We start from the raw sequence: 12,128 nt of genomic DNA, 5'->3' as shown, positions 1-12,128 counted from the left end.
TGTGTAGACATGCCCTATGTGTCCATGGGGTTGCAGTAATTATTAGTAATAAAAAATACAATGTGATGCAACATAGATGGCATTTGCCATCGAAAAGCTTTGTAAACCAGTGTTAAAAATTGCATCACTCTGTTTTTTAACACTTTTATATCCCTGCAAGCAGCTACGGAAAGCAGCCCTACCATATTTACTCTCAGACATAAAGCTTGCTGGTGTTTAAAACCTTCTTTTAAATCCCATCTCCTTATCACAACCACAGGGCAGGTTGCAGGTCCCGAAAGGAATCCCAAGCTGCACCTGATACAGATTTGTGTGAATAGTTATTAGTGCCCGGCCAGCCTTTGGACCTGATTTACAGTTTCCCTGCACCTGTGTAGACACTGAATGGAAGATACGTATGGAACAAGTACTCTTTTTACAGAAGTATGCATACTACTGTACATCAGGCAGAGGTGTCCTCAATAACGATTATTTACTAGGATGTTACAGAGCTTCACACCACAGACCAGATTCAGCCCTGACCTTCACCTTGTGGCACCATATAAAGTCTTCCTCTGCAATGTATCAATTAATTGAGACAGAGCCGACATATATTAATGTTTCCAATTCACATGTATTAGTTATTTTCTTCTGTCTAGCCTCCTACATTCAGTCCCTTTCCATTCAGGATTCATACCTCATGAGGTACTTTTTATTGCACTTACATTTCAATTCAGTTTTAGTTTCCATAATGCACGGTGCTCTAATTCCATGAACCAGTCCACTGAGCCATTCAATCCTCTGTAACATGTTACTGTATTTAACAACAATCCTTAGGTTTACACTGTGTGTTTATGGGCTTGCAGCAAATGTTAGTAATAAAAAATACACAGTGATGCAATATAGCTGGCATTTGCCCTCCGAAACCTTTGTAAACAGTATTAATTGCATCACTCTGACTTTGAATGCGTTTGTATCCCTGCAAGATGAGTGTAGCTGTGGAACTCAGCCCCTACCGTCTTTAACTTTAGATATGCATCTTGCTGTTTAAAACCTTTTCTTTAAAAGCCTGTTTGCTTTTCCCAGCCACAGGGCTGGTTACAGGTCCCTAAGGGAATCGCAAGCTGAAGCTGATACAGAGTTCTGTGACCAGTTAATAGCACTCTGCCAGCCCCAGCCCTTCCAGAGCTGACAAGCAGCCACATGCACAGGGGAAGGGTTCTCCGATTAGTCCAGAGTCCTGTTACAGACTGAGGTGCTCTAAGTGTGTGGGCGAAGAGAGAAAGTCACATACAGATCAACTTCAGCAGCTTGTGAACTCTCATGCACCGTGCTGCAGCATTAGTGTGAATCAACCCATTGTTGACATGTCAGAAACTCTCCAAGGTGTCTTCTCTAAGTTGTGTTAGCAGTAGGGATTGTGACAGTGTCGGACACTGCGTGTAAGATATATACTGAATGAGAGTCCTGTTCATGGACTAAAGAATCTCATTGGATCTCAGGCAGAGCTGTCTCTGGTAAGGATCTTCACGAGGGTATTGGGGAGCTGCACATTTGGACTCGATTTACAGTTGCTCTGCACCTGTGTAGACACTGCAAGCACGAGTATACGGAACAAGTACTCAGCATGCATCAGGCAGAGGAGTCCTCAATAAAGATTATTAACAGGGCTTCACCCCATGGACCAGATTCACCATTGACCTTCACCTTATGACCTCATATAAACTGTTCCTCTGCAATATGTAAAGCAATTGATACAGAGGAAAGACAAATATTAATGTTTCCAGTTACCAGGTGTTAGTGATTTTCTCCTGTCTAGTCTCCTACATTCAGTCCTTTCATTCAGGATTAATACCCCAGGAGGTACTTTTTATTGCACTTATATTGCTATTCATTTTTAATGTTTCCATAATGCAAGACGCTCTAATTCCATTACTAGTCCCCAGAGCCTGCCATCTTCTCTTACAAATTATTGTCCTTAAAGACAATCCCCAGGATTACACGATGTGTCTATGGGGTTGAAGTAATTGTTAGTAATAAAAAATACAAGGTGATGCAATAGAGCTGGCATTTGCAATCCAATAGGTTTGTAAACAGTGTTAAAAATTGCATCATTCAGCTTTTTAACGCTTTCATGTGCCTGCAAACTGTGATCAACTGTGGAACTCAGCCCTATAGTCTTTACCTTTAGGCATACATCTTGCTATTATTTTAAACCTTCATTTTAATCCCGTTTGCTTTTCACAACTACCGGGCAGGTAACAGGTCCCCAAAGGAATCCCATGTTGCAACTGGTACAGAATTAGAGAATGTAGACATTTAATACTTTGTACGGATCCTCGGAGTATGTGGCAAGGACGTGGTCACAGAGCACAAAGTCAGGCTTTAGAGATTTTTATTAAAATAAAGGAAAGAGTTATCATAGCCCCAAACCACAGAGCCGCAAAGAAATAGCACAGTTCTATAGACCCTGGTGGAATCATCCCTTTACAAAAGCTACTTAAACTAGCATACTCAAACCCTTCCTTGGGGACCTGGTAGTGGGAGACAGATTACATAATAAAGTAAGCTTGCAGGCTAGCCGCATAGGCTACATATCTCTGTTCCTTTGGGGGGGAAGGGGTTTCCTTTACCCATACTCCCTAAAGGATTTATATTATTTTCTCCTTTGAGCGAGAATGAAGAACATCCCAGAGAAATCAGAGCTGTCATCTATGAAATTATCATCCCTGCAGAGAACCTCAAACTCCTGAATGATGAAGCCAGTTTCACTGAGGACTTCCCTCAGAAATTCTTCTCTCAGGACCAAACACGAGAACCTTTTGGGGCCAACCACGTAGAAACTGCAGGCCAAAGCTCCACTCAGCACCAAGTGCCCTCCTGGCTTTAACAGGGAGCTGATGTTCTTTAGAGCAAGTTGATAAGTGTTCAGATCTTTGCAAGCAGCTTCCAAGCACAGTGATGAGATCAGGCAGTCAGCTGGAGGCAGGATGATTGGATGCATGGGGTTGCTTTTGTGGACATCACATTTTAGAACCTGTTTGATGGTTTTCCTTAACTTCATCTCTTTCTCAGCCTCCTTTCCCCTAGAGAGACATACACATATACAATACAAGATGAACTCCAAATGGTTATCTGCAATTTCAGTATCTTTATATGACATAGGTGTGAGTATTAGAAGGAAAATATAATTTGCTAGAGTGATGTCTGTTTGTAGGACCTTGTGTTAACTTTGTCTTTAGTCCCCTTTCCCCTGGGTCAGGTTTTCAGATATGCTGGAATTCCCAGAAATATTAAGTCCTAGCCACCACATTGTGCTCAGAACTCATCCTACTTTTGCTAACAGAGTCATGAACTCTGGCTACTTTTTCAGTGGACTCCTCCCTCCCTCCCCCCATGCGCCCGCTGTCTGAATTTAGGATTTTTTAAACATCTGCAACCAGGTGAATTTACATCAGCCACATTTCCCTCTGCATTTCATACTGGAAAAATGCCAACACCAGTTGACAGCTCTCTCCAAGGTCTCGGATGCTGAGACCTCCTGGGGACTCTACAGACTCCTACCACATTCTGCCTGCTCTTTATTTTCTCCCCCAAATTTCTTCCTACATTCACCATTGATTATGTTGCAGCTTCCAGCTGATCAGTATAAGTAGATGATGCTGCATAGACAAACTAAGCAATACACAAGGGATTTAGGCAATCTGCTTTTTCCAGCCCCGGTACCTGTTTCCCTCTAGCTCACACACGTATTCCACCACTGGAGTCCAGTCAAACGCTCCTGGCTCATTCTTCAGCCATTTCTCCAGTTCCCGGCGGTTCCGGTCTGTATAGTCTGAAGCAATGATCTCCTTAAAGGTCTCGCTGGCAGAGAGGAGCTGGTAGATAGTGGGGCCACTGCCAATATCAATCAGGGTGTCCCCTTTCACCCCACCTGGTTCAGAATACAGAATTCTTGGAGCTCATTGCATCTTAACCAGACTAAATGCAACTTCATCTCAATTAAGCTTAGTTGATTGAGTTTTAATACATCTAGAGCTAAATCTTGCTTCCATTGAAGACAATGGCCAAACGCCTAGTGACTTCAGCGTTACCAAGCTTTGGCTGCAAGTCCTCAATGCTTCTTGACATGGAAATTAACATCAGATACTCTCCTGCATATCTAAACTAACCCAGGCAGCAGTATAGAAGACGACAATGTTGACGCTGCCCGGAAGATGTATACGGAATGAGTGCTCTTTTTGTAGCTGTAAGAATACTATTGTACATCAGGCGGAGCTATTCACAGTAATGATTATTTACTCGGCTGTTACAGGGCTTCATACCATGGACCTGATTCACCACTGACCGTCACTTTGTGTCATCACATAAACTCCTCCTCTGCAATGTATAAATGAATTGATACAGAGCAAAGACGAACATTTATGTTTCCAATTAGCAGGTGTTAGTAATTTTCTTCTGTCTAGACTCCTACATTCAGTCCCTTTCCATGGTGGATTGATACCGTAGTATGTGCTTTTTGTCGCACTTACATTTTTGTTCAGCTTTAGTGTTTCCAAAATGCAAGATGCTCTAATTCCATTACCAGCCCCCTGAGCCATGCAATTCCCCCCTACAAGTTACCGTATTTAAGGACAGTCCCCAGGATTATACCATGTGTCTATGGGGTTGCAGTAATTGTTAGTAATAGAAAAAATACAGTATGATGCAGTATAGCTGGCTCTTGGAATCAAACAGCTTTGTAAACAGAATTGAAATTTGCATCACATCAACTTCTTAAAAAGGGATGCAACCAAATATATTCAATAATTTAACTGCAGGGGTGATTTTGAACACATTTAGAGCTATTGATAAAAGACCTCATTTCCACTCCCAGGAGAAGGCTAAAGGGAAATTTGCTATATAATAATTAATAATAACTAACTTTTCTGTCTAGTGCTTTACATTTATACAGCTCCAAGCGCTTTGGACCGGAACACTCATGTCATTATCCCCCTTTTACAAATGAGGCACAGAGAGGTGATGTGACTTGCCCGGGGTCAAAGGGAAGGTCAATGGCAGGCGTGAGAACAGAACTCAGGTGTCCTGAGTGTCAGTCCAAGGCCGTACTGTATGGATGCTTGCAGAAAGGGGAGGATGGGAAAAGCTTTCTGATAATCTGTGGTACTTGCAAAGGCTGAACAATAATATTTAGCCTATCTAATGGGCTTTTTATCTAGAAACGCTAGCTGAAGGGTCCTCAGCCCCCCTGTGCAGCAAGGTGAGACTTGATGAACTGCCATAGCATGTTTGTTGCACATCAGCTAGGAGTGACTATGGAAACCAAATAACTAATGCATATTACAGGATACTTCACCACAACCCAGGCCAAAAGGAGGCATGATAATAACCTTGTTACTCATAGAATCATAGAGTTAGAAGGGATCACAATGGTCATCTAGTCCAACCCCCTGCCAAGATTACTCCTCGAGAAATTCTGCACCACTGCGCAGGTGCAGAATTCATATTGTTCGCATATTTCTTTGCTCCCTCACAGAAAAATGGGGAAGCAAAGAAATCTGGCAGCCAGGGCATATCTGGTTGAGTGCCTGGAGCAGCTGGCAGAGACTTAAATCACGTTGGGTTGAGGGGGCTGGGGTATGGATGCTTGGATGCATGGGAAGATGTTAATCACCGCCAAGGGTATGGGCATGCATGGGAATAACGGAGAGAGACTCTGTCCCTCTCACAGGCATGGAGGGGTAGGGCTTTGTTTTGTTTAGATTTAGCTGTGAGGCAGGCTCTGTCCCCTGAGGCAGAGCAGAAATACAGCAGCCTGCCTGTGTAGTTGTTAATGTTCCTATTATTTGTTAATTGTTCCCATTCTTAGTCAATTCTCCCAGGAGCATAAAATAGGTATAAAAGTTTTAAGGTTCCTTTACATTGCCAGAGTGGTGTAAAGAAGCCTTATTATAAATGACAGTCAGCTAGGGAGATCTATGTGCTTTCTCCCTTTTTCCTGTGTCACAATGGGGTTAGATTACAGCTCAGGAGCAATTTTATTTACCCATTTTTTTTTTAAAAAAAAGAATTTTTAAGGGCAAATAAAACATTTGTCAAGAAGTCAAAAAAATGTCAGGACAGTTAGAACCAAGCATTTCCCAAAGTAGCCAGCCAGGATTATAACTGGAATGGAGGGTACTGTTTACCAAGTATTTGTAACTTAACTTTCATGTGTTTAGGAAATGCTGAATAGTTACTGTGACTTTTTTTCTGTATTATAGTTTAAATAAATTACTAAAGTAATTGAAACTGGTGTAATTACACTGCATTATTTTGAAAAATAAAATATACAGAATTTTTTAATTTTTTTGGCACAGAATTCCCCCAGAAGTACGAGATGCAGGATTTGTTGTGTCTAAACCATTGAAGGCAGATAGCTATCCAGCCTCCTTTTGAAAACCACCAGTGAAGGACCTTCTACAACCTCCCCAGGCAGCCTGTTCCATTGCCCTACTGTTCTGAAGTTTTCCTGAGATTTAATCTAAATCTGCTATGCTGTAGTTTGAACCCATTGCCTCTGGTTCTGCCCTCTGTGGCATGTCACAGACAAGGATAGACAAGCCAGGGATAAATCCCTAATCCCACCATCCCACCAAGAGGCCATACCTGAAGTGAAGGTTTTACAATAATGTTTCAGGGCAAAGTTCAGATATTCTTCTCCCCAGGTGCCTTCCCCAAATTTATAATGTCCGAGATAGGCCTTTGGATCAAACTCTGCCTGGTAGTCATCTCCTCCGGTGAACTCAGCCATGGTGCTCACTCAAAGTCTGCACAGACAATGTGCTGGTTTTCCCTGGGTCTCCTGCCCACAGTAGTGCATGTCACTAGGGACAGCTCATCTGACCTCTGTCTTTTAACACTTTCATGTCCCTGCAAGAAGAGTGCCGCTGTGGAACTCAGCCCCTACACTCTTTAACGTTAGATGTACAACTTGCTGTTGCTTAAACTTTTCTTTCTTAATCCCATTTGTTTTTCACAACTCCAGGGCAGATTACAGGTCCCGAAAGGAATCCCAAGCTGGAAGCTGATATAAAGTTCTGTGAATAGTTAATAGCATTATGCCAGCCTCTCCCCTTCCAGAGGGCACAAGTTGATACCTGCACAGTGAGAGAGTTTGGGGATCAACTTCAGCAGCACTAGACACTCATACACCATGCTGCAGCATTAATATGAATCAACCCCTCACTGACATATGTCAGGGACTCTGCAAGGTGTCTTCACTAAACTGGTGTAAGCAGTAGGGATTGTTACAGTATGAGACTGCATGGAAGATATGTAGAAAATGAACATCCTGTTCATGGACAAAAGAATCCCATTGGATCTCGGGCCTGGGCTGTCTTTGGTAAGGATCTTCACGAGGGTATTGCTGAGCTGCACATCTGGACCCGATTTACAATTTACAGTTGCCCTGTACTTGTGTCTTTATATCCTAGATGGCTTTGAAAATAACAGGCTAAATATATATTGAACAAAAACATGGTAGGGGACCCGGACAATGTCTCTCAGGAAACCATCCTGCTCAGCTCCTTAGGGTTTCACTAGATGAGAGTTTACATGTATCGCTTTGTCATTATTTATGATTGACTTATGATATTATAGCAGTGCCTACGAACCAATGGAGAATCGGGTCCCATTGTGCTCGGTGCTGTATAGAAACAGCATAATACACAGTCCCTGCCCTCAAAGATCTTACAATCTGATATCATTGATACAGCAACTAATACAGAACAATGACAAATAATTCAGTGTTTTCAATTAGCAAGTTTTCTGGAAGTGTAATTCTTCTGCATAAAGTCCATTCTTATTCATGACCAACTCCTCAGTACCCCAGAACATACTTTTTATTGTACTTATAGTTTTAATCAGTGTATATATGCAAAATACACTAATCCCATTACCAGTCCCCTGAGCCACCCAATCCCATTTACAAATGACTGTGAATAAGGACAGTGCCTAGGATTACAGCATGTCTGAGCAGAGAGTGATTGGTGGTAATAGACCAATACAATGTAATTTGGTATTACGGGCATTTGTTATGTAACAGCTTTGTAAACAGTATTAAAAAGTGCTTTCCATTTACTTATTAAAAATAGATACCAGAAAATACAGTCAAATAACTGAATGGGGTGGAGGGTGCTAATGAAGCTGGGTCTTTTAACAATAGATTCATGTATCCATTCCTTCAGGAGAGCTTGGAGGGAATTTGCCTCATAATAATAGCAATAAGAACAAACACAAACCACTTTACAAAGAGAGGTTACAATTAAGGTTTACCAAATGTTTCTAAATGAAAAAAATATTGTCAGAAATGCTGTTTGGTTGCAGTCTATATATTTTGTGAAAACAGTTCATTTTCTTTGAAATTTCCTTTTTTTTAAAAAATAAGAAATTGTAATTTTGGGGTGTGTGTGTGTGTGTAAAAATACACTATCGAAAAGATAAATTGTTACTTTGCAACTTTTGGTTGCTGAGTTTGTTTTGTCAGATGTTGCCCTGTGGTGATTCGTGGTTGGATGTTTGTAGCCATAAATTTTGGGGGACTGTGCAGTTCAGTCTGTTGATCCACATGTCATGGAGGTCCCTTGACAGGCTAAGGTTCAGGCTAAAATGCTGCACGATCAGCTTGTTGCTATCGGGCTTCTCTTAGACTTTGGCCAGAAGAATTGAACCCTTCTGGAAACATAAATCAATAACTGATAACCTCCTGAACTTTAGTTCAGCCAAAGCACTTGGGCTCTGTAATATTTCACTTACATAGGAGAACGGAATAATTCCTTCCACTGCAGGAACGGCTGAGTGAAATTCTATGGCCTCTGTGATGCTGGTGGTCAAACTAGATGTTCATAGTTGTCCCTTCCGGCCATAAAGTCTGCGACTCTTGAAACTTGATTGACGTTCAGTGGAACTCAGGCTTCTAGGTCACTTAGGCACTTTTGAAAATTTTACCCATCTAAACTAAACAGGTGTATGTGATGGGATGATCACCCCACACTTGCTCAGAAAGGGTCAATGCAGAGTGAGGAGTGGGCTAATGAATGCAACAGGCCATAGTGGAGAGCAATCAGGTGGCTAAGCAATCCCCTGATTGAATGAGGGAGCCCAGCTGAGGAGGAATGAGCTAGGCTGTGATTATAAAGGCAGGAAATTGGCAGCAAAGGAACAGCTGGGAAAGGTTACAGTTACTCCCTGAGAGAAGGGAGGTGTGTTTGGGCTGGTAGACCCAAAGAGGAGAAGCCAGGAAGGTAGAACAGGGCTCAGGGAAAGGCAGTAAGGTCCAGGAGGGAACAGACCTTGATTGTTGGCCCAGAGTAGTGGGTGGGCCTGGGTTCCCCTGCCAGTCACTGAGGGAGTGGAACTACGAAGCAGTGAATAGGAAGAATGCTGGAGCCTGTTTTGTGGGAAGAGACTTTCCAATGCCGGAAGGGGAAACCATTTGGTGACCTGGCCTGAGGGCCAAGTCATGAAGAGGCAGCATCAGCTCGTGGTGCAAGAAAGGGGCCACAGATCCAGAGAGAGAGTCGGAGAGACAGTGTGCAACCGTGGGAAGGAGCATTGACCTTGCAAGCTATTCCCCAGAATGACCAGATGGAGGCGCTGTCCTAACGGTGGGCGGGGCACCCTGTCACAGGGCACCAGTAGAGGTGGTGACTATGATGACACAGCATGAAAGAGATACACATATTCCTCTTGTTCATGGAGGAACCCTACTGCTGCTGCTTCAATAAGGATTTCTTACCAAAATATCCCAGGGCTATTGATTAGGAGCCAATAAATAGGCATAGACAAAACAAAACACTCACAGAGTTTGAGCGAGTCTGGAGTATTGTAGAGGAACAACTCTAGGGAGTGGGAAACAAAGTCTTCTAACAAATTAAGCTGCTGAGTTTAGATACAGGAACTGTCTGGTCTCTTAGTGCACATCTACTGCTAATGTCACCTGGAATAAGCTATAAATCAGGGCATTTAGGATGTTGCTCAGAATTTTCTCCATATCCTAAAAGGTAAGGTTGAACTTTTCAGAGCAGTCTAACTCCTTATGAAAATCAAAATCTAAATCTCTCTCCTATATCCACCCCCTCTATACCATACACAGAATCTAGAGAATGCCCTCTGGAAATAAGCCTGCACTGGCCCTCAGGGGTTGGACTAGATGAGACCTAGTAGATCTCTTCCACTTCCCAGTGCCATGGTTGTCTGAGTATTTATCAGGTGCCTTTCCATTCCTTCCAGCAGAAGCACAGAAAATACAGTCTCTTCCTGAAGTGGTGACTGTTCACGTTTCTTGTGATATTTCACCTGCACCTATTTTCTTCCTCTGGGTAACTGATACAGAGCAAAGACAGACGTTACCGTTTCCGGTTAGCAGGTGTTAAGTGATTTTTTTTTCTCTTGTCTGTTTCTCTACATTCCATCCATGGTTGATGCCCCAGCTCAAGCTTTTTATTGCATGTCAATCTCTGTTCAGTTATAGTTTTTCTATAATGCAAGATGCTTTAATCCCATGACCAGACTCCTGTGCCATGCAGCTCTCCCACCTCCCCCCTTACCCCGGACAAGTTGCTGTAATAAAGGGCAATCCCTAGGATTACAACTCCATGCCCGTGATTTCTCAGTAACTGATTGCTTTGTTACTATGTAATTTTTTTTTTTTTTGTAGAGCTGGCATTTACAATCCATCAGCTTTCTAACCACTATTAAAAAGTGCATCGTTATTGACTTATTAAACAGATTCAAGCAAGTGCATTCAATAATTTAACGGCAAGGGGGAATTTTAATGAAGTTGAGTCAATTTAATAAAGTACTTTCATGCTTTTCCCTGCAAGGAGGCTGAAGGGGAATTTGCCATATAATTAGAGCAGGTTTGGAAATTCTCATTCCCATGAAAATTTTCAACTAAAAAAGTTTTCATTACAATTTTTGTTTGAAAGTTTTCAAGTTTTAATTGGGGAATTTTGTTTAGCAACTGAACTTTTTGAGTTTGAAACTAAAATAAAAATGCAGTTTTATTTTTTCCCATGAAAACCTAAAACTTTTCAAAAAACCTGACAGCTTTCTCAAACAATTCCATTTCTTTTTAATGGAAAAGGAAAAGCCATTTTTCCACCAAGAAAACACTTTAGTGGACAATTGTTTACCATCTCTGCAAATCATAATCAAAATACTTTTCACTTGTGCTTTTCTCCATAGATTTTTAAGGTGCTTTACAAAGAGAGGTCCATGCACTATCCCTATTAGCAGCTGGGCTGGGCTGATGCATACAGAAGGGAAGAGACTTGGGTAGGGTCACATAGCAAGTCAGTAGCAGAGGCAGGAGCTAATCCCAGGCTTGCTGGTGGTATTGTATTGCATTCCAAGTGGATACTATGCAGAAAGGGGAGGGAGGGTCAGATCTCACAGACTAATAGCACTTATAAAGGGCTTCTCGTCTTCAAAGCACTGTAACAAATACTAGCTAACGAATCCTCTAAGCAGCCCTGTGCAGTAGGGTAAGTCTGAAGCACGGCCACAATGAGCCAGACTTTTTACTGCGAAGTGCTCTCCTAAAGAGATGTCTGTATACGTGTAGATAGTTCACTGATAATGTGCTACTAGTTGATGCTCAAGAATATGTAGTTTCTTTTGTACATAGGTTATCTAAGACCTATAAAAGTTGTTGTAGTTATGCACTTCAAATTGCTTCCACGGTGCAGCTCTTTCCATCAGTACTCTTTTGTGCTCTAGGTTGTTTTTTGTTACAGACCAGTTGTGAGTGACTCTGGATACCAAATAACCAAACCACATTCTAGTGATAGTTTGCCCCAACAAAGAGCCACACAAAACCTGGGTTTGTGTCACAGACAAGGATAGACAAGCCAAAGACATAGCCCAGGTAAATTAAGCACTGGTGTCAGTCCCTGTGAATGGATCGGCAGGGTTTTCACTGCCCTGATCACAACACTCAACGTGAGGAAAGTGAGGCACAGAAGGGAGGTGGCTTGCCCCAAGAGCACACAATGATGCAGGGGCAGAGCTGGGATTAGACACCCAGAATTCTAACACCTAGCCCAGTGCTCTGCCTTATAGCCCCTTTGACCTACTTCATAAAGAAATCTTGATCTGCTGTGAAA

The 12,128-nt window shown here is 42.2% G+C and overlaps 1 protein-coding gene across 1 annotated transcript; it reads right to left on the bottom strand.

The window, feature by feature from the left end:
- Positions 1-2,635: 2,635 nt before the first annotated feature.
- On the bottom strand, positions 2,636-6,772 carry LOC140901564 (nicotinamide N-methyltransferase). The gene is made up of 3 exons (XM_073320608.1): positions 6,628-6,772; positions 3,706-3,913; positions 2,636-3,065 (listed from the first exon to the last, which is right to left on the bottom strand). The coding sequence occupies exons 1-3, from the start codon at positions 6,770-6,772 to the stop codon at positions 2,636-2,638; spliced, it is 783 nt and encodes a 260-aa protein (XP_073176709.1).
- Between the last annotated feature and the right edge of the window lie 5,356 nt (positions 6,773-12,128).

This window comes from Lepidochelys kempii, chromosome 22 (genome assembly GCF_965140285.1).
Source record: "Lepidochelys kempii isolate rLepKem1 chromosome 22, rLepKem1.hap1, whole genome shotgun sequence".
NCBI classification, from domain to species: Eukaryota; Metazoa; Chordata; order Testudines; family Cheloniidae; genus Lepidochelys; species Lepidochelys kempii.
The sequence above is the reverse complement of the archived record's forward strand: the minus strand, read 5'-3'. Positions and strand labels throughout refer to the sequence as shown.

Excerpts from the sequence above, each read along its gene's own strand:
- LOC140901564 (XM_073320608.1), bottom strand. The coding sequence starts at position 6,772 with ATGGCTGAGTTCACCGGAGGAGATGACTACCAGGCAGAGTTTGATCCA. Across the intron at positions 3,914-6,627 it reads TTGTAAAACCTTCACTTCAG|GTGGGGTGAAAGGGGACACC; the intron begins GTATGGCCTCTT and ends ATTCTGAACCAG. Across the intron at positions 3,066-3,705 it reads TGTGAGCTAGAGGGAAACAG|GGGAAAGGAGGCTGAGAAAG; the intron begins GTACCGGGGCTG and ends ATGTCTCTCTAG.